Source organism: Denticeps clupeoides, chromosome 4 (assembly GCF_900700375.1).
Source record: "Denticeps clupeoides chromosome 4, fDenClu1.1, whole genome shotgun sequence".
Taxonomy (NCBI): Eukaryota; Metazoa; Chordata; class Actinopteri; order Clupeiformes; family Denticipitidae; genus Denticeps; species Denticeps clupeoides.
Genome location: NC_041710.1, coordinates 23,449,728 through 23,469,162, shown reverse-complemented (window position 1 = coordinate 23,469,162; position 19,435 = coordinate 23,449,728). Strand labels below are relative to the sequence as shown.

The window sequence follows — 19,435 nt, the reverse complement described above, 5'->3', positions numbered from 1 at the left end:
TCTCCACAGACCGTCATTGCTTCCAAACATGCAATGCATTACAGTTGCTCAGTGATTGGCTGTAAAATATTTGAACAAATAAATTTTTTTATTAGTTCAGTCAAACGCTGACACGACGTCCTGTTTGCGCCAAACAGGAAGTGTTCATGACATAATTTCTTCGTTGTGTGACTGCCTAAAAGTGGCTGTAATTCTGCACCATGGCTGAATTTTGGAAAGAGACTTGGGTTTGGGGATGTATATAAAATTAAAAAATATATTCATAATAGGGGACCTTTAAAAATGGTTATGATAGTCACACAACTTTAGGCTCCTTAGTCCTGGATGAGAGATGACAATTTGCACGTCTGAATACTAAACATCAAAGAACATCATAGCACAATGGCCATTATGCTTGGTAATTAGAAATATTTATTTTTGAAAAAAAATGGGAAAACAGGATTTTGAGAACCACTGTGTTGCTACAAGCAGAATCATTCATTGTCATAAGAATCGTGTGTTTGCTTGTGCAAGACAGTTTACATTGGGTAACATCAGGACAGCATGGTAGATGGAATAAAAACAGGGCCAAAATTTAGAAAGCTTGATGGGGAAGACAGCAAACTAATATCGTCTATGATGAAGTTAGGAAAGACTGCGGTAGACTTCAGTAAACATATTTAAATGATGAGTAAGCAAATAAAGCCTAAAGAATGGAAAGGTAACTTGTATGTCCACCCGCTTCGATGTGCACGTAACAACAAAAGAAAAAAAAGTTTGGAGAACATGCAGCTGGTTGAGTGCATTTGGGCTGCTGGTTGAGAGTCAGTTTTTCATTTTATTAGGCTGTGCCTTTTCAGCCAGTGCAAAAATGGAGGTTGCCAGAGAGTCTGTGGCATAGCCTGCACTAGGCATTGCTAACATTCTACACTCCGCTGCACTAATAGTGGCAGACTGATAAATACACTGCAGTGTATTTATAATGCCCCTTATTAAACATACATAAAAAAAAAAAAAAAAAAAAAAAAAGTCAAATTCTGCCCTCTGCAGCTTTGAAATGAGGAAAGTAAAAAAAATCCACGCCTTTGACAGCCAGACTTGGCATGGATAGACACACACAATGTACACATGAGCTGTGTCAGCACTCGCTCAGGTCAGCTGGGGCCCTGATAGGGGCATGAGGAGCTACTCCTCCCCCGTCAGAGGAACTCCGTGTGAACGTATCCAGCACTTAACTCCACTCTTCATTTCGCTCCATGTAACGGGCAGATCCTGCTGTCCATCATGTCTGACCTGTTCCTCCCACCATCTTTGCTATAACAACATCCTGCCATGCTGTGAGGGGACCCAGCATTGTGTTTTGAGGGCCTACGTTTCTCTTCCCTCGGCCTGTCTCCCGACGTTCACGAGGCCTGTGTACGTGTCTACTGCTGTGGGGTAGGTGTGGGAGCATTAGTGAGTACACAGCGGTATGCTGTTAGGATATCCTCTGGATGAGCTTGTCCTCAGTCAGACAGAAGTAGGTTTTGTATGAGAGGTCTGAGATGAAGTTCTCACAGGCACACCGTGTGATTCCCTTGCAGCCACGTAGGTCCAGCAGGATCAGCCGTGACGCTCGCTTCAGGTACTGCAGGCAGGCATCAGTCAGCTTATTACAGCCTAAAACAGTGTAAAGAAAACATTAACAAGTGTTTGAACAGAAATGGTTAGTCTCTTTAAGCAGATTACAGAACTGGTAAAATTGTACATCATAAAAGCCATTATGCCATCACCAATCCTACATATTATTGACCATACACTACTCACAATAAATTGGGGATATTGTTAGAGACATAGTGGACACAGTGTTTGTTTCTCTTCAGACATTTTTGGTATAGGGAGGCAATTGTATTGGGGTGATACACACCTCATTTTGTGGTGTGCCTTATACTGGGGCCAATACCAATAGACAACCATTCGATAAACCATTTGATTCCACCGCTTTGGCTTGACTGCCAGATGACCATTTGCAGGTGACCCCACTGACACCAAGACAGTGCCGTGAACGTTTGCAGTGGGCACAAGACCTGTCACCTGGACAATGCAGCAGTGGTCTACTGTCGGGTGTCGGGTCAACTTGCATAAAAATAATGGTGTCAGCGTTGCTGGAGAAGGCGAGGTGAGCGATACACTGAGGTCAACATGGTCCCCAGGGTTTTGTTTGGTGGAGAAGGTGCAATAGTCTGGGCAGGTATCACCAGTCAGGACAAAACATTGTACGTGGCTCAGTCACTGCATGTTCTTACCTCAGAGACATCGTAGAACCCATCATCATCCCCCAATTCCACCAGCACACCCCCAACTTTCTGTTCACAAAGTGCCTGGAGTGCCTCATATGATATGGCTATCAATGTCCCCTAACCTGAACCCCATAGAGCACGTCTGGGACCAGTTGAACCAGAGACTGAATTATCGTACCCCACCCCCACGTGACCTGGCAGAACTGTGTGTAGCACTTGTGGAAGAGTGGAACGCATTGCCTCAGAACATCATGAGGCTAGTGGGAAGCATGATGCGTCGCTGTCAAGCTGTCATTGCAGCAAATGATGGAAACTCCCGCTGCTGACATGGTCAATTTTTGTTATTTGGGGCCTTCCCTGTTAATGTCTAAATTTTGGGGGTAGTAAATATTAAACTAATGAAAATGTTGTTTCTTCTCATCAACTTTTACTTAATTTTTACTTATGCAGAAGCAGAGGTCTTAGAACACAGAAGCAACGCACTCAGTATCATTTGACATGGTTCACAACGAAAAGCTAAAATTCAGCAAATAGGAAAAGCACTCATGTAAATAACAATATCCCTAACTTATTGTGAGTAGTGTGTATCTGCCTTGGTCCAAATGTTTGTTTACCTGCAAGGTTGAGGTCAGTGAGTGTGTGACGTGTGGGTGAGCCAGTGGCAGTAAGCAGATTAACAGACTGGTCTGTGAGGGTACGACAGTGAGCCAAGTCCAGCCGTTCCAGCACGGGCATGTGCCTGAGGATAAGGCGCAGCGTGGAGTCACTGATGTCTATGCCAGAAAGACGTAGCGTCAACATGGTCCTCAGACGACTACGATTTTCCATGCCTGAACACAGATGAGATGTAACATGTACAAATGTGAATATTATTGCACTGTTCCTGTAAAAGAACATACACGGTCAAGGAAAGGAAATTACCGGGTGGTGTGACAAGGTCTCTAATCTGGCCATCACGGACACCTTCCGCCCAGCACAGATCCAGTGTTCGCAAACATGGACAGTTAGGAGTGCTGAGGGATGACAAAGAGGACCAAGAGCAGCCAGACAAGTACAGGTCTTTCAGTCCTGAGACGGAAAGAGAGATGACGAATAAAAATCAGTTCATTAAAGAATTGATACTTTTGCAAAATAATATCATGAACACTGCAGGTGATTAAGCCGGCGAAAACGGAAAGGACTGTGGTACCTGGCAACCGGTGTGTCAGCCAGCTGAGCTGTTTCTTGGAAACAGAAGTCCAGGACAGGTCAAGGGTGACGGGCTGACGCTTTATGATGCATGATAAAGCCTGAGCACTGAGAGATCGCCGGCGACTGAGGTCGATCCGAGTCCAGAGTCGCTTATCACAGCCCCTTAAGAACAGAATGAATCAACGCATATATAAATATATATACATGCAAGTGTGATCACAGTTGGTGACATTGTGCACTTGGTACGTGGGGCTGACCTGCTAGGCACATAGCAGGTCCTGAGGTTTGGGCATAGATAAATCAGCTGTAATTTACATAATTTACAAAGGAGACGTGCGGAAGCAGAGGTCTTGGAACACGGAAGCAGCGCACTCGGTATCATTTGACGTGGTTCACTATGAAAATCTAGCAAAGATTCTATAGACCTGAGCTAGTTTTAAAAATTGTAAAATTCATAACACTTACCACTTGTACCAGGCCTTGCAGACAGTCATGCAGACACTGAGCTCAGCCTGGGTCAGGTAATGGAACACTGACACCCACACCTCCTTCTCACCACCTGGCTCATTGCCCACTTCCCGGAAAGAGGGATGCGAGAGGAGGGAAGGTGGCGAGTCTGAGCTGGCAAGGGCCTCTGGCGTTGGAGATGCGGAGGAGTGTGAAGAGCCAGAGCTAGAAGGTGAGGCAGTGTCTCTTTCAGCATAGGCGTGGTGATGACGGTGGTGGTTAGAGGTGCGGTGTCGCCTGTGATGGCCTGGTGTTGCCATATTTCCATTGCCAGTAGTCATGTCACCACCAGCATTCTTCTGCTGCATCTTATGCAGCGTCTTGCGCTGGACGTAGCCTGGGCTGCTGCCTTGTGTCCTGGGGGACATGGCAGCCTCAAGCTTTGGGACAATGGAGCAAGTGTCACGTTTGGCCTTAGGGGGTCGCTGCAGGGTCACTGTCAGATAGGAACCATTGAGGAGGTCATCATTCAAATCTGACACAAGTAACACTGGAGGCTCAGGTTCAGAATCTGACTGGTTGTTAAAATCATCATCATCACCATCTTCATCCAGGTCTTCCATTTCCTCGTCTTCCCCATCCAGTTCCTGGTCTTCACTGTCATCTTCATCGTCGTCCTCCTCCTCTCCTCTTCTGCTCCTCCTTTGCCGCCGATGCCTGTGCTCCTTTTCTGTTTGGTCCACATGATACTCCTCATCACTGTCATCTTCATCGTCGTCGTCATCATCATCATCTTCATCATCATCATCATCATCATCGTCGTCGTCGTCATCATCTGATTCATAACGCCTCCTTTGCATTTTGGTTCCTCCCCTAAGTCGGACACGGCCTCCACGCTCTCGAACACTATGGACACGCCGCATCTTCAAATTGGGGGTCAGGCCACCAAGTCGACCCACCCCATGCTGGGAGGATCCTTTAAATACACCCCTCCTCCCAGTACTATAGCTGCGTCGACCAGCAGTACTTCCACTACGTGAATGAAGAGACACCTTCCTACCACCTGACTGCATCTCCTCCTCCTCCTCATCATCATCATCGTCGTCATCATCATCCTCATCGTCATCATCATCCTCATCGTCGTCGTCGTCATCATCATCATCACTACCAGAGTCATCCATGTAGTCCTCATGGCCATGACGATGGTATAACTTGGCTGGACGACCATCAAAAGAGGAAGACTTGCGTTTCTGAATATATTTATAGAAAAAAAAAGTAGGGTAGAAAACAAGAATTTGATTAAGTGGTGTTAAAATTGTAGTAAAATGTACAGCTAAAATAATTTATTATACTTACAATATGCATTTTCTTTCTGTCCAGTTTCAACTGTGGGACAAGAAATAAGTCAGTAATGAACAGGAACTGATCAGACCCTACAGGCAACCAGAAGTCAATGCTTATTGGACATGGGCAAAATAAATAAATATAGGGTGATAGTGACTAATTCTTAAAAACCTATGCTGAAGTATCTTGTTTTCAAGCTTCAAAATCACTGACTAGGAGTTACCTCAGAATCAGCACCCTTTCCATTAACACACTTTGGACACTCCCAACAACTGGGCAAATCTTTATTCACCACCCCATCTCCTGAAACCTGCAGAGAGAAAAAAATGCATTTTGGATGATGACATTTCAGATCAAGTTTGCATGACAAGAGCAGCACAGAAGCTGTGTAAAGGTTTACCTTCAGGCAGCCAGGATGTGCAATCTCAGCACAATTGGAACACTCCATGAGAGTGAGGGAGAAGGGTATGGACTCATTGGGATCTGGGTTGCCCTCCCCACACAATTCACATACTGCAGAGAGGGGCAAGCCAGGCTGGAAAAGAAAACAAGATTCAAGCAACAGTCTAAACCCGGCCTGTTTATTACCCTCTTAAATTCTACTGCTCACTCACTGCTAGGCACTGACGGAGGACACAGGTCTGCTTGAGCTTTCCAGGGCCACCAAACTTCTTCATATCACGGCAGAAGTTGCAGTCTCCACATTCAGTACGTACACAGGCTTCACAGCGTTTGCAGCGAACTCGCCTTCGCCGCAAAACAGACATGGAGGATGGTGGCTTTACAGGACGTGGTATCACCACAGTGGTGGCAAGGCGAGGACGACCCACTGGAGTGGGGGGAGGTGGAGGCTGGTACCACGATGGCTATGGAAATGCACAATAAGCTTGAATTTAGATTTACATTACAAAAAGAGAAAAGCATTAAAAATGTAGCTACTGAGCATGAGTAAGAGCGCTTACCCTTTTTGGCCACTTTACAATAGGCTTTCCAGTGTAGGACAATTTGGGGATATCACTGGCATGCTCTCGGAGTAGTGCCTATGAAAATAATGCAACACAGGGGGAAAATGTAAAGTGTGTTCTTAAGAAATATACCCATAAAAATGAAATGTCTTATACTGAAATATAACTTTTTTTCTTTTACACTCCTTTAGCTTAGTAAGACTTGCAATGCCATATTTGCCATAATATGATTTCAATTAAACCACCAGTTTGAAAGATTAAGACAACTTATTACCTTCATGTCATGCAGCAAGGCAGGGGCATTTTGGATGCCATTTGGCATACATTTTTTGTGTGAAGGCAAAGATTCCAGTTTTCCCAATAGGTTAGACAGCCCTTCTAATTCAAATGTTGTAAGATGAACTTTGACCCCAGGTTTAGTGGGAGGAGAGGGTGGCTTTTCATCTTCATCATCCACCTCATCTTTGGTGTGACCATTTAGAGTTTCACTCCCAAGTCTGGATGCATCTTGAGATAGTCCTTATATAAGAAAAAAAAAAGACGACAATCATTCATAGAGTTCATAGCAGCAGTGTAGTCATTTATGACATTTATCAGACGCCCTTATCCAGAGCGCCTTACAATCAGTAGTGACAGGGACAGTCCCCCTGGAGACACTCAGGGTTAAGTGTTTTGCTCAAGGACACAAGGGTAGTAAGTGGGGCTTGAACCTGTAATTGATTGGTCTTCTGGTTCATAGAATACTACCACCCCTTTAACTAAGCAATTGTCAATTATATGAAATGTATTAGTGTTTCAATTCAGAAAAAGGACTTACTGACCTATTCCCAGCGAGTACTTTTGGAACTCAGGTGTCAGGTAGGAGACGTTGGTCAGACTGTATAGGTACCTCTCCAACACATACCAGCACATCTCATAGTAGAAAGGGTAGCGAAACTTTGTAGGTACCTGAGCATGTAATCAAAGAAAGAAGAAAGAAAAAAATAAGTGAGAGTTGTTGACATTTGTTCTAAACAATGGCTGCAACTTACTCGTGTGCGGTCCTCTATGCCGTAGATGTTAAGCTGCATGGGGATGTTGAAACTATGCAAAAAGTTTCCCCCAAAGACCAGGGTGTCCACTGGGGTGTAAACTGCATGTATCCACCCTGAGCACAAATACACACACACACACCAATCAGATTTACACTACACTACACTACTAAGTGAGGAGGGGATGGGAAGGGATCGTAAAAGTGTAACTTTTTCATGGGTGTTGTAACTGGAAGCAAGAAAAAAGATCTATAATTCAACTTGTGATGAGTTACTTACTATGTCACAGTTACTTAAACAGTTCCGCTCTCATACATCACAATAATATAATAATAGTGAAACAAATTGTTTGTACAAAGGGCTTTTTCGGACAGTCAAATGGACACAATGTAGATGTGGTTGTTTTTTTATCCCATGGCATTCAAATTTTATGTTAGTATTGCCACTGCAACTAGTATTGCCATTGCAACTACTCACGCTGCCAATTAGTGGATGCAGTGACTTCAACCGTACATTTTGTCAAATGCAAAGTTTATACAACATAACCAGACGGTGAAATAAAGAAATTATATATAACCTGGTAAATCTGTATAATGATTTAAGTTTGCTTACCTGATGGTATGATTAATGTGTATCCTTGCTTCAGCTCAATACGCTGGCAGTCAGTGGCCTTGTCACCCAAAAAGATGTCACCCTGTTTTCCTGACAAAACCCAGTTCTCATACAGTTCTAGGTTCTGCAGTGTGGGTGGGATTAACCAGAAGATCTGTAAAGAAGGAAAATGATTACAATTGTGTGTATAATGTAACTTTAGGGGATAAGGGGTATGTGGAAAGGGCAAAAAAGGGCAAGGTTTTCTTACTTTGCCCCCCCTCAGTATGTGATACCAAACAGACGTGCCCCCAAAGTCTATGTGGAAATCTGTGTAACAGCCTTGAACACTCATCAAGCAGTACCTAATGCAGGGAGAAGGGGGGAAAAAAGAGAGTAAGAAACGTACATCATCAAAAATAATGTGCTATGCATATGTAATATGCTAGAAATGGCAACACAAAACGTGCTCAGGGAAATCTGATCTTGAGAGTTCAGGGTCTAGCAGCTCACTTTTGAACTTTGGGGTACTGCATGTCTAAAATAGCGTTGGTGGCATCTCTCTGCCTTTCCTTTAGGTGCCGGGGCCACATGTTGTCCACCCAGTCAATCATGTCCACCTAAAATGTATCAAGCATGGTGGTGACAACAACTTCAGGACACACAGCTGTAATCAAGCTTAAAGAAGACTCAATCTGCTTTGAGAACATTTTAAGGCTTACCGTTGCAGGTCTTTTGACCAGGTTCTCCAGTCTAGTGTGACTAAACTCAAGGCTAATTACATTGTACAGCTTCTCTCTTTGAGCTGGAGGGGTCTCATAATAGCGCCTCCACTGTGCCATGGACATCTCAATGTTTTTCTGAGTAGCCACGTCCATCACATCAATCATTCTTCTGCTGCCTATGAGTGGAGAATGATCAAAGAGGTCAAAGGGGTTAAAGGAAGGAAAGTCAATCACAGATGAAAAATTGCAGAATAAATCACAAATGAAAGAAGGAAAATAAGCAGAAGGGTGACCTCACCAACGAAACTCTTGACATCATTCACAGTGAAGTCAGGATCTGGCATCCTTAGATAAGAGAACAATCTTTCAGTTCACATTGGTACTTAGTTGAAAACTTTAGTAAAAAGGGTTAAAAACAGGTAAACGTGTTTGAAAAGGGTGAATGCGGACATCCATCTGGAACACCGACAAGATGGCGGCATAGAGAAAGTTCTCCCAATAGGCTAGATCTTGAAAAGACCCGAATTTCATTCTCGTTCTTTTTTTTTTTTTTTTTTTTTTAAACCAAGAAGAATAAGGGGAAGAGATGTCTGTGAGGGTAAAAAAATAAAAAAGGTACAAACCCCCCCCCATGTATGACAACACCACGCCATGAAGATAGCCCAGCAATGCAGACGGAGAACGATACAGTCAAGCTGAGTCTGATCCTCAAAGAGCTGAGAGAATTCCAACGCGACAACACCACAAGACTCGAAGACAATAAAACAGAGATTGTAAAAACAAATACTAGATTGGAAGAGGCGGGAGGCAGAATTAAAGCACAGAAATTCAGAAGACATAACTTTAGAAGGTTGCTCCAGATAGGACAATGTAAAAAGTTCATGGAATCCCAGAGGGGACAGAACAGGACTCTCCATCCATGTGAGTGTTCATGAAAAAGTTACTTTGAGAAATTCTCAACACTCCTGATCTAGGGCCTGAGCCCACCATGCTGGGTCCACAACTGCCAGCAGCCTCACATCCTGGTAAATTTCCTATGGTTTCACATCAAAGACAAGACACTTCACACATCTTGGAAAAAGAAAGGATTCATTTATCAAAGTAAACACATTTACATTTACAGCATTTATCAGCATTTATCAGACGCCCTTATCCAGAGCGACTTACTTAACATGGATACTTAACATGGATAATGATTATGAGCCACACATTTTACAAAAGCGGAAAGAATACGCTGTGACTACTGATTGTAAGTCACTCTGGATAAGGGAGTCTGATAAATGCTGCAATGTAAATGTAATGTAAATGGAAGATCCTATCAAAAACAAGGAAAACAACATGCAAAACTAAACAAAATGGGATTCAAATCTGTGTATTCATCATCTTACAGAAATCTGGGCACAGAAGGAGAGTTACTGTTACTGTTGTGAAAGGCTCTGAACACATATCAGAGCCATATCATTAACAAGGAATCAGTTTTAATGCTCCCCCAGGTAGTGACTGGAGGTTTATGGAGATATTTTTGATTTAATGGCAACCAATGTGGTGGTGATTTTAATGTACAGTTAAATAAAATTTGACTAGTCTGGTGGAAAACCCAGAATAAAAATCTATAATCAAAAAGATAAATACACTAATGAAGAAAATGAGCGTAACAGATGTCTGGAGAGAACAGTACCAATGCAGTCGAGATTACATCTATTACTCCCCTCCCCTCCACACGCAGTATACTCAAGGATAGACAATTTCTTTCTTACAATCAAAATCTGCATAGAATAGAGAGATGTGATATTGGACCAATCACCTTGTCAGATAATAGTCCTATCTATGTGTCCGAAAGTCTATGTACAAAAGCAAAGTCTACAGTACGAAGATTTAGGCGAAGATTTAGTTTTTTTTAAACAACGATATTGTGAAGGAGGAGGAAATTTGATGAATTTTTTATCATATAGATTAAGGAAGAAATCCAGAGAAGCAAGAGAGACACAAGAGAAAATCCAATGTAAAAGAAATTAAATCCAGAAGTAGTATTATACAACAATGTATTCCCAAACTCACCAACAGATAACCTCCAGATTGACTCATTTCTTTCCTCCCTTAAATGACCTTCTACCCCAAATAAACAGAATAAAGAACTAGTAGCTACAACAATAGATGAACTGCACTCAGCAATTTCAAGATTAAGAGTAAACAAGTCTCCGGGTGCAGATGGCTTTACCGGTGAATGGTATGAGCGTCTAAGAGATCATTTGTCTCCAATATTACAGCATGCAACTGGACACTACAGAAAAATGAACTTCCTCCCTCTCGGAGAGAAGCGATAATATCAGTCATTTTAAAGGAAGTGAAAGTGAAATTAGAATGCAGTAAATGCCTCACTATTAAAGTATTAAATGTGGATTATAAATTGTTCACAGCAATATTGTCACGTAGAATTGAAAAGATACTACCCAATCGCCAATCTCATTCTCCAAGATCAAACAATAATATTAGAAAGCCACTGCTTATAATTAGACATAGGGTGGGTACGGAAAGTATTCAGACCCCCTTAAAATTTTCACTTTTTGTTATATTGCAGCCATTTGCTAAAATAATCAAGTTCATTTTTGTACTCATTAATGTACACACAGCACCCCATATTCACTGCAATGAATCTCTTGACCAATAAAAATATAAATAATAAATAAAAAGAGAACGAAAAGGGTGAATGCAACAGAAATAACTTACGTGATGTCTAGTCCTTCTGGCCTCTCAAAAATTATGGGGTCTCGTAGTCCTTCTCTCTGAATGTACTCAAAATTAAAGTCTACAAACAGACACAAAGACACACATTTCAACACAGAATGTACTGACGTGCTGTCTAATTTGTCTGACAAAATTACCTTTGCCTTCCATGCGTTTGACACGGTCTGAGCTGAACCGCTCACAATGTAGTTTATCTTCCAGGTCAAATGTTCTCTTCCCATCAATCTCATCATCAGAGATGCCATCATCGTGATACCTCCGCCGTGTACCAGAGCGCTAAATCAAAAGAAAACAGGAGATAGATATTTGAATTGAAAGAATGTCACATTAAATGAAAAGGTGAACAAACACAATCTTGTACAAATATTATTTGCAGAGAACAAGATGGCTGAAAAAAAAAAAATAAGATAATGGCTTTTCCTGTATGGAATTAACAGCATACCAATTGTTTTCCATTATTGCTTTAAGAATGGTTTATATGTAGAATACGGGCACAGACATACTATCCCCCCTGGTGAAATTTGATAAGCATCATGCTGAACAGCCTGTTCATTTCAGCATCACCACAGGGCAATTCCTTCCTTACAGGCACTGGACCACACTGTTGCCATAGCAATGGACTGACCCACACAATTCAAGGTGGAAGAAATGGAGGGGGGAGAGAGAGAGAGAGAGAAGGACAAAGAAAAACAAACACATGCTGCCTTGGAGGACTTACAAACATCTTAAAACAAACCCTAAAACATATTGCCTTTCTTAGCCAGTGTCTTCACAAATCCTTCATTTACTTTCCTCGACCCAGAGCCAATGACAAGACTGCACATCTATCAGCCTACAATGCAGAGGTGGGGTGAGGAGAAAATCAATGTTAAATGCTCAGCGTGACTAGGCACCATCTTCAGTGACAGCACCATTCCGTTACAATTTGATAATAATTCCACAATGCAGCCAAAAAGATTAACTTTATACCCCTTTACATGAACTACATATCTAACATCCTTCATGGGGAGGGGGCAGCTGAGGAGAGCGCACTTGGTGGTGCGCCAGTCATCCCAAACCCTGGGCCTGTGCACAAGCCGTGACACAGCATGAAGCACAGACACTCTGCACAACTCAACATACAAAATGCAACCGAGACAGCTGCAATGAAAACATCCTTCACAATAGCAAACTATAGTCTGTCTTTACCTAAATTGATCACAATTTTACAGAAATTAAATCAACAATCATCAAAATTGTACGATACAACATTGACAATATGGGAGCAGGTAGATTATACATATATATACACACACACACACACACACACACACACATACATATATATATATATATATATATATATATATATATAAAAAAAACAAGAAGCAGTGGAAGGTCACAGGACAGCTCTTACTCTCTCTATGCAGAGGTACCACAATAGCTCACTAATTCACACATTATCATTCAGCCTTTCCCTTGAAGAGCCTGCAGCATCCCTGTGGAGAGAGAAGAAGAGACACTACACACCTCGCACCTTCAGTGTCAAAACTCCATCTCTCCCTCTTATGCTCTCCTTTTTCTCTTTCCTCCACATCCAGGGCTCTCCATGCCTTGGTCGCAGCGGTACCAGACCTCCACCACTCTGCATCCTTCCCTTGTTCCGTTCTCATTACAAAAAGAAAACGGGAAGCACTGCTCCCTTCCCACTGCTGTCATTCCTGATGGCACTGCAGTGGCTCCGCCCCTCCCGGCTCGCTCCGTTTCCCCTCGCTCTCAGCCCCCACCAAACCACATCTATGCTGGCATCGCTTCATTCTCCTCATATCTACCCTCCGTCTGCCTGCTGACCATTCAAATTACACCCAAACTCAAATGAAAAGATACACATTATATATTAAAATGTATAATTTGTATCTTGTCTGTTATAAAGCATCTAATTGTCTGGAACATTGTTTCATGGGGGGAAAAAAAAACAAAAACATTTTCCATCTACAATTCGGCGAACCCAACCTGGAAGCAAATTACTGATAAACACTCGGCATCAAAAATGAACCGATCTATAGAAGGAATCTCCATTCATTCACCATCAAGGTCCTGAAAATACCTCTGTACAACCTATCTATGTTTAATTTAGGTATTACATCTCTCGCAAACCGATACAATGATACTTTTGGCAGACAGATTGCATAGATGTTCCGTTCCGCCTTTTTCCAAATACCATAAGTAATGTTCGGCTACTTCCTCAGCAGGAGAACGGAAAAGAAAGTTGGGAAGGTGTTACACATGATGGCCATACTATCCATCTCCACCACCACTACAAGCAATAATCAAAGACCATACAGAGTTGCATGGGAAGTTACATTATGAAAAAGCCAACATTTATATTTAAATATAAAAAGAGCATATACGGGTTGAGGTACATACGTCTTAAATACTAAATGTTCTTTAACGGAAGTCCATTTCATCTAAAAAAAAATAATAAAACTGCATTGCATTCGTTTTCATGTAGTGACAGAAGTGTCGCCACAATAACGCATCACGCCAGGGAGGTAAGTCGCGCTAGCGGACATTTGGCCAACATCGCGGCAAAACCTACAAGAATCGAGAGTTCAACTGTACGGGGGCGTAGTGACAACTTACCAGCCGCTTGCTGTATCGTGGCCGAGAATCATCCATGTTTCCCAGACGGTCGCGAACGGGCGCTGCGGCTCACACGGGAAACTTGGGGCACAAGTGCGACAACGCGACGCCGCGCAAAATCCGTGTCCCGCGGTTCTACGCGGGGAAATTACACGCGACACTGTACGGCTACAAAAGAAAACTGCTTTTAACGAACAAAGGCTTGGCTGCCAATTTCTTCCAACTTTCCTTCCTTATTATTATTATTATTTATGTACATAATGAATGCACTCTCTCCCGATAAGGACCATTTAACCCCCTAGACCACTGGCGGCTAGCACATGCAGCTAGCCGCCACTGAACAGCAGCATCCTGTGTCCAGAAGGGAAGCCCGATCGCGCCGTAACGCAGCTAGCGAGGGAGCGCGCTAGCTGGCTGGCTGGCTGGCTAGCTCCGCGGAGCGGCAACGCGCACCGTTCACGCAAGCGTGGCCGCTCCGGTTGTCGCGACGCCCGCCAAGTTCGCGAAAGGCACGAACGTCCCCGTGCCAAACTGGAGGCCGACGGAGCGTTTCCGTTTCCACTCGCGCAACTGTTCGCCGACAAAACACCCAAGTTTAAGACTGAAAGGTGGCTATTATATTCAAAGAACTTTCCCGTGTCCAGTGGTAAACTTCCGCCATGTAGTCACCTAAATGCACTCCGGAAATCCTAATTATAGCTCTTAGACTCTTCAGAATAGGAAGGACGCCTTAAAATGCAGCCCGGGATTTCTCGAACCGCTCTTCTGTGTGTTAATATCCGATAAAGTTAATATAATCGACCATGCGCCGCCATTTTCATCTCGTCACAAAACACCACTGGGCCTCTCACCACGACCCGCCTACAGAGGCCGCTTCCACCAATAGCTAGAAGCTGTAACCAAGGATCAATGTTCCCATTGGTCGCAAGCCATGTCAATCTGCCCGTGCCTCGACTGTGGACGATTGGGGAGACCGGAAAACTGGCATAGAAAAGAATGAACCAATTGGAGCGCCGATTATTTATTCAGGATATGTATTATTGGTGGACTCGATAGGCAATCAAAAAAAAAAAAAAAAAACGACCAACCCAGTTGGCCAGTCCAGGAAGGACAGGATAAACCACCAATGATTTGCGAATGTTGCAGCTTCTCTGCAATGTCAAAACCCTGCAGCGCCAAATAATAACCCGCCTGAACATATTTTCATTACACAAGAGTCGATAAAAATCATGAAAATGATTTTTTAACAACTGAACAGCGCAACGTCCACCTGTAAATTCAGAAATCACATCTCCATAAGTTAGTATATTGGTTGTACTATTAGGGGTAATAATAAACAACAAAACCACCATACATTAATACATTTTATTGTAATAAATATAAAGCTATAGTCGTGCTATTCATGTACTTCATTAGATTACATGGAAAACAAAGTTATTAAAAATTGATAAAAATACAGGTAACACAAGGCAAACATTGGAATCTAAATTTGGGGGATAATTTTTTTTTTTTTTACATTTTTATACAAAATACAATGCATGAAACAATAATACCCACGTTTCTTTTTTTTCAAATAAATTTTTGGCTTATTTTACTAAAGATACTTCTGGGATGTTTTCTAGTTTCCTAGTTATACATCTACAGTTTATTACACAGTAAACCAACAGATTTGGACTAATAATCCCCCAAATTATCAAACGATCATGAACACATCTTAAATGTATCTTCTCTTTACACGCATAACGAATCATTACAGTAATACAGCATCAAAACCTAATAATTATACACAAACACTACCAGATAATGACAAAATTTAGATTATTACCTAAATCTATGAAGTCCTAAAATAAAAACTGTAAAATACTGTCATAACAAAAAGCACATATAACAAGTTCAATTTCAGTTATTCCTATGTTAACCAGCTATACACAAGAGAGCCTCCAATAACTGCAAGAATTGTGCAGCACAACACAATCATCATTTTCTTCTGCAGAGCCAAAGAGAAGGAAACAAAGAGAGGAAAAGGCATGTATGATATAAACATATACAGAAAGACAGAACAGAAGGTAAACAATGAAAGGAGGGAATAAGAAGCCATGTCCCTAGATTAATTATTATTATTATTATTACACTTGAACTCACCCTGCGTGCTTCCTGCTGAAACTTGGCTGCTTTCTTGGTGTCAGCAACTGCCCTTTCTACAAAACCGACTGACTGGTCCATGTTGCTCTCGATCCTATCAATCATGCTGCCCTGTTAGAAAGCACAGTGTGTAAAGAGGTGATGCAGAAGGAGAAATCTTGCAGAGAAATATAAAACTAAATTCTCATAGTGTTACCTGGTTCTCCACCAGCATGGCAATGTCAACGAACATGTCATGCAGCTCTTTGATGCTGCTCTCCAAGCGCATGATATCTTTGTGCCGTGCCTCAATCTCTCCCAGCTGCTCTTTTGAGATGCCAGAGTCCATGATCTACCATTGCACAAAAGAGAGGATTATATTAAATACAAAACACATGCTCTCATAAATAATATATGAACAGTACAGGCCAAAGGTTTGGACACACCTTCTCATTCAATGTGTTTTCTTTATTTTCATGACCATTTACGTTGGTAGATTCTCACTGAAGGCATCAAAACTATTAATGAACACATGTGGAGTTATGTACTTAACAAAAAGTGGAGACCTGGCCTCCACAGTCACCGGACCTGAACTCAATCGAGTGCTAAACACCTCTGGGAACTCCTTCAAGACTGTTGGAAAACCATTGCAGCTCATCGAGAGAATGCCAAGAGTGTGTAAAGCAGTAAATAGAGCAAAGGGCAGCGGCTATTTTGAAGAAACTAGAATATAAAACATGTTTTCAGTTATTTCACCTTTTTTTTGTTAAGTACATAACTACACATGTGTTAATTCATAGTTTTGATGCCTTCAGTGAGAATGTAAATGGTCATGAAAATAGAGAAAACGCATTGAAACGCATTGAATGAGAAGGTGTGTCCAAACTTTTGGCCTGTACTGTATATAAGTAATTACCCCGGCTGTAAAGACTGCTGCATTTCCTCCTTCCAGCATTTCTTCCAGCTCCTCATCAGTTGTAGCTTTGCCAGCTGTGTTGAGGAGTTAGAGGTGAGTGTCGGCACAGTTCACATAAATCTGCGTTGATTTATGTGTGATACTTAAAATATTTGTTCCGTTGTTAAGTTGATCGAGTTTACAGACTGCAAGTCAGAAGACAGAATTGACTACTCACTGATTTCCAGCTGCCTGGCGATGCGTCCTTTGCTTTTGTCTCTGAAATCCATCTGGGCCTCGTTGTACTTGGTCATCACCTCCACAAATTTCTTGGCCAAAATTGCATGCTGAAAACGTACTGCATTGCTCATAATTTGTTGGTTCAAGCAGGAGGGTGAACTGTACCTGAAATGATATCTTCAGTGCACATTACCTGTGACTTTTTGATCCGCAAATCAGCTGACACTCTCTCGTCTGGGTTTGACTCCAGGCTCCGTTCAATGCCTTTAAGAGAAAACATGAAAGATTCATTCATTAATGCAGACTTACATGACAATACATAGTGATTATGAAAAGGGCTTATCAGACATAAAAATGCTCAACCCCACTTGCCATAAGAGAAGAGAATTGGGGCATCTTGTGGTTAGAACAAAAATTGCATCTAGTTATAGATGCAATTGCCACATATGTCAAGAAATCTACTAGTTGTTTTTTTCAGATGCAGAGGATGAAATAAGACCAGAGCTAAACAGGCCTTAAATGTAAATGTAAAACGCTTACTCTTAAGTTTGTTGCGAGCATTGTTTGCCAACTTCTTGATCTCGTTGGTTACAGCTTCTATATCATCTTGTGTCTCTGTAGGGGAAAGAGAAAATAATACTTAATAGGCAGGAATCTGAGAATGATATAGGATGATGAAAGAACAAAATATGATGTGATGATGACAGGTGAGAGAGAAGAGGAATGAAGTAAAGGAGGAGACGGAAAGAAGAACGCAAGGTCACAGTAGCGTTTACTCTGGTCAGATGTGGGAGCTGAGAGGATGACTGAATACAGCTTCTTAATCTCCACCACGTTCTCATCTATTTTATCAATACTGGTGCGGATGTCCTCAATCTGGGTGACACAAGGTGACACAGATCATGAATGAAAATGGCAAAAACAGACAAAATGTCCGAATGGTTTACAGTGAATGTTTATGATCACATGGACGTCTGTAAGCCAATTCCATTCTGAAGGGGTTACCTGGGCAAAAAATTCATCCATAAACTCTTGGTTTTCTACAGGAACCTCGACATCATCGGGGCCCTGATCGGCTTTCTGCAGAGAGTTGTGAGAGTCACCATTGTAAAATATTATTCATAACAATCTATCTTAAAATATAAAATAAAATACTAAAGAAAGGAATATTGACTGTCTACAAACTCAATAAAGCTTAATAAATCAGACATTTTGTCTGTTTTTGTGTTATTCAACACAAATGCCACCTTGTCAAAGGTTGGTCATTACAATTTGCAGTATTAGCTTTAATATAACAACTACAACAACATTATGTTACTTCAAGCTTTTCTAATTATAGCATATTAATCAAAGGTGGTAAAATGGTAAAATAATTACATATGAAAAGATATGTCACCATCATATTGTTAAAAATGCTGTTTAAAATGCAGATGCAAAAGCCCAAGACAGTTATCGATCCCAGACTATGGTGAACTCCACAGATCAATGTGTCCATTCATTCATTTATGTGCATCTTTGCAGCTGAATATAAAAAGTAACAATATGACAACCTCTGACTGCACAACATGAGTGTGTGTGTGTGTGTGTGTCCTGGATTTAACTGCGTGGTGGAACTGAATTGATTAAAATCGTATTAATAAGAATGCCACTCCCCAGCCTGGCGGTGGGCATCCTTCAGGGCCCCTGGGATCGTTTTGAAGGTGACAGCGCCATTGCTTCAGATGCAGAAATAAGTCCCGTTATGCGCGTGCAGTTTTTAACTCGATTTAACTCGGCACAGGGCCGAGGACGAACATTTCAGGTGCGTTTTACGGTAAAAAAAAAAAAAAAAAAACGCGTTCTTACCGCCTTGAGCTGTTCCAGCCGATCCTTCATGGTCGAGTCTGGGTCGTCGCCTGTTCAAAGTCGGCAGAAGGAACCAGGCTGAACCTGGCTGCAGGGTCCGAACGGCGAAGCCCGTGGAAGATCAGCACGATCACCGAAACCGACGGCGCCACGGGTCACGGTCTGCAAGGCCGCCAAATGAACGTGTTAATGGCGCTCTTCATCATAACGGTCGTGCAATATGGCTGCGCCAATTCGGACCTGGAGTTTTACTAAGCTCATCCTCTCAAGTAGATTAAAACAACAGTTGTGTGCGGCTCGGTTAATCTCTCTCTCTCTCTCTCTCTCTCTCTCTCTCTCTCACACTGGATCGTATTCATGCTGATTACTGAATTTGGGAAACCACTTCGGGATGAAGGTTTTGCTCGCATGACTC

The 19,435-nt window shown here is 42.1% G+C and overlaps 2 protein-coding genes across 6 annotated transcripts; both read right to left on the bottom strand.

Moving 5' to 3' along the window:
• Nucleotides 1–393: 393 nt before the first annotated feature.
• Nucleotides 394–14,770, bottom strand: kdm2aa (lysine (K)-specific demethylase 2Aa). Of its 5 annotated transcripts, none has more exons than XM_028976125.1 (21): nucleotides 13,920–14,770; nucleotides 11,435–11,573; nucleotides 11,280–11,358; nucleotides 8,851–8,897; nucleotides 8,550–8,728; nucleotides 8,341–8,447; nucleotides 8,099–8,192; nucleotides 7,849–8,002; nucleotides 7,237–7,352; nucleotides 7,027–7,153; nucleotides 6,480–6,724; nucleotides 6,203–6,280; nucleotides 5,855–6,106; nucleotides 5,641–5,775; nucleotides 5,464–5,550; nucleotides 5,253–5,282; nucleotides 3,915–5,146; nucleotides 3,448–3,611; nucleotides 3,180–3,326; nucleotides 2,873–3,088; nucleotides 394–1,638 (listed from the first exon to the last, which is right to left on the bottom strand). In XM_028976125.1, exons 1-21 carry the CDS (start codon nucleotides 13,953–13,955, stop codon nucleotides 1,457–1,459), a joined length of 3,846 nt encoding a protein of 1,281 aa, XP_028831958.1. In that variant the 5' UTR covers nucleotides 13,956–14,770; the 3' UTR covers nucleotides 394–1,456. The 5 variants fall into 5 exon arrangements, with proteins under 5 accessions (XP_028831958.1, XP_028831955.1, XP_028831956.1 ...); XM_028976122.1 differs by lacking the exon at nucleotides 13,920–14,770 and adding an exon at nucleotides 12,814–13,004 and having other exon boundaries at nucleotides 7,027–7,159; XM_028976123.1 differs by lacking the exon at nucleotides 13,920–14,770 and adding an exon at nucleotides 12,814–13,004.
• A 707-nt stretch (nucleotides 14,771–15,477) lies between these two features.
• Nucleotides 15,478–19,289, bottom strand: stx3a (syntaxin 3a). The gene is made up of 10 exons (XM_028976127.1): nucleotides 19,021–19,289; nucleotides 18,181–18,255; nucleotides 17,952–18,051; nucleotides 17,716–17,790; nucleotides 17,369–17,439; nucleotides 17,174–17,282; nucleotides 16,957–17,030; nucleotides 16,258–16,392; nucleotides 16,062–16,172; nucleotides 15,478–15,906 (listed from the first exon to the last, which is right to left on the bottom strand). Exons 1-10 carry the CDS (start codon nucleotides 19,048–19,050, stop codon nucleotides 15,829–15,831), a joined length of 858 nt encoding a protein of 285 aa, XP_028831960.1. The 5' UTR covers nucleotides 19,051–19,289; the 3' UTR covers nucleotides 15,478–15,828.
• Between the last annotated feature and the right edge of the window lie 146 nt (nucleotides 19,290–19,435).